The sequence below is a fragment of the Bidens hawaiensis genome, unplaced genomic scaffold, assembly GCF_021521415.1.
Source record: "Bidens hawaiensis isolate Kalapana, Puna unplaced genomic scaffold, B.hawaiensis_p1.1 tig00010985_1, whole genome shotgun sequence".
NCBI lineage: Eukaryota > Viridiplantae > Streptophyta > Magnoliopsida > Asterales > Asteraceae > Bidens > Bidens hawaiensis.
In genome coordinates this window covers 262358-264370 of record NW_027491850.1, presented here as the reverse complement: position 1 = coordinate 264370, position 2013 = coordinate 262358, and the positions used below count along the sequence as shown (strand labels likewise).

At 41.9% G+C, this 2013-nt stretch overlaps 1 protein-coding gene across 1 annotated transcript; it reads left to right on the top strand.

Moving 5' to 3' along the window:
* LOC143536909 (syntaxin-related protein KNOLLE-like) lies at nt 1-1703 on the top strand. The gene is made up of 2 exons (XM_077030792.1): nt 1-623; nt 1374-1703. The coding sequence occupies exons 1-2, from the start codon at nt 3-5 to the stop codon at nt 1701-1703; spliced, it is 951 nt and encodes a 316-aa protein (XP_076886907.1). The 5' UTR covers nt 1-2.
* Nucleotides 1704-2013: the final 310 nt, after the last annotated feature.

The window sequence follows — 2013 nt, the reverse complement described above, 5'->3', positions numbered from 1 at the left end:
CCATGAACGACCTCCTCACTAAATCCTTCACCAGCTACGTCGATCTCAAGAAAGCCACCATGAAAGACCGAGATCTCGAATCCGGTCCCGACACCCACCCCCACCTCCAGATGCAACCCGTCGATCACCGCCTCACTGACTTCCTCCACGAAGCCGAGCTAGTCAAGCAGGAGATGCACTCCATCCGTGAAACCCTAACCCAACTTGAATCCGCCAACCAGGAGTCCAAATCCCTCCACAACCCCGACGCGTTAAAGGCCAACCGGCGTTTAATTAATAACAACATTGTTAGTGTGTTGAAGAAGGCGAAGACGATTAAGGCCCGGCTTGAGGAGATGGATAGGGCGAATGCGGAGAGCAGGCGATTGTCCGGGTGTAAATTGGGGACGCCCGTGGACCGGACTAGGACTGCGGTGGCGAATGGGCTGAGGAAGAAGCTGAAGGAGCTGATGATGGACTTTCAGGAGCTGAGGCAGAGGATGATGAGCGAGTATAAGGAGACGGTTGGCCGAAGGTATTTTACGGTCACCGGAGAAGAGGCGAATGAGGAAGTGATTGAGAAGATTATTCATAGTGGGACTGATGGTCAGGGTGGTGAGGAGTTTATGTCAAGGGCAATTCAGGTATACAAATTGTTACTTTGTGTGAAACTTTTGTATAGATTTACCGTCTCGTGTGGTGATTGCCTGGTTTCAAACTGACTAAATTGAAAATCGAACAGGTTTTCGGTTTGGTTTTTGCTCAAAAACGAATTGGGTTTCGGGTTTACAGAAATTTGAACATGGGTCATGGGTCAAACCAAATATTAGATTATGGTTATTTGAGTGTGTTTATTTAACCAAATCCAGCTACAGTTTTAACCAAATTTATCCACATCAGCTGATAATAACAAATAATGGCATAGAAATTTTAAAAAATAATTATAATAATTCTTTTCTTCTGCTTATTTAGTTTAAGCCGAAAGCTGGACCGGATTGAAATCAGACCGAGTTATATATCAGTGGGTCGAAACTAAGTTGGTTTTGTTGTTAAAGCCAATTAAATGAAAGCTGAACCTGAACCGGATTGAAATCAAAACGAATTGTATATCGGATTTCAGAAACATGAATTCGGGTTGAAATAAACGCATATTAGGTCAGCCGAATAAACAAAATATTAAGTAATGGTTATTTAAGCTTTGTTATTTACCTAAATTCAATTACAGTTTTGATCAAAAACTGAATTCAAATTGGTTTTCGGTTTAATGCTGAACTTCCTGAATTCACTTCAGTTAGATTTTCGGTCAACCGAAAACAATGCCACCAAAAAACCAAAAACCGAACCAATGAACATTCCATTCGTGTTGGACACTTATCATTGTGTTAAATTTGCAGGAGCATGGAAGGGGAAAGGTGTTGGAGACAGTGGTGGAGATACAAGACCGCCACGATGCAGCCAAGGAGATCGAGACGAGCCTTCTCGAGCTCCACCAAGTGTTCCTGGACATGGCGGTGATGGTTGAGGCTCAGGGCGAGAAGATGGATGATATCGAGCATCATGTGATGAATGCGGCTCAATACGTGAATGATGGGACAAAGAACCTGAAGACCGCGAAAGGGTACCAAAGGCAAAGCAGAAAGTGTATGTGTTTGGGGATCATACTTTTGTTGATCATCATCCTCGTGATCGTCATCCCAATCGTCACCAGTGTTACCAAATCTTGAGGATACTGTGTGTCCTGTTTTTATTTATTCTTTTGTCGAGAGTGGTTAATGTGTTTCTTGAATATTGAAAGTTAGATCTTAAAATCTACTATTTGAGTGCTATTGTTTTGAATTGTGTGATTAGTTTGTGTGACTTAAGTTTAGATATGGCAACGGGTTGGGTTTGGGGTCCATAACCCATTGGGTATATCATAGGAACTAGAAATACATATACCGCATATACTTCAAATAAACGAGGTTGATAGGAACTAGAAATATAATCATGTATCTATCGTATATACCTAAAAGAAAATCATGTCGGGATATGGTA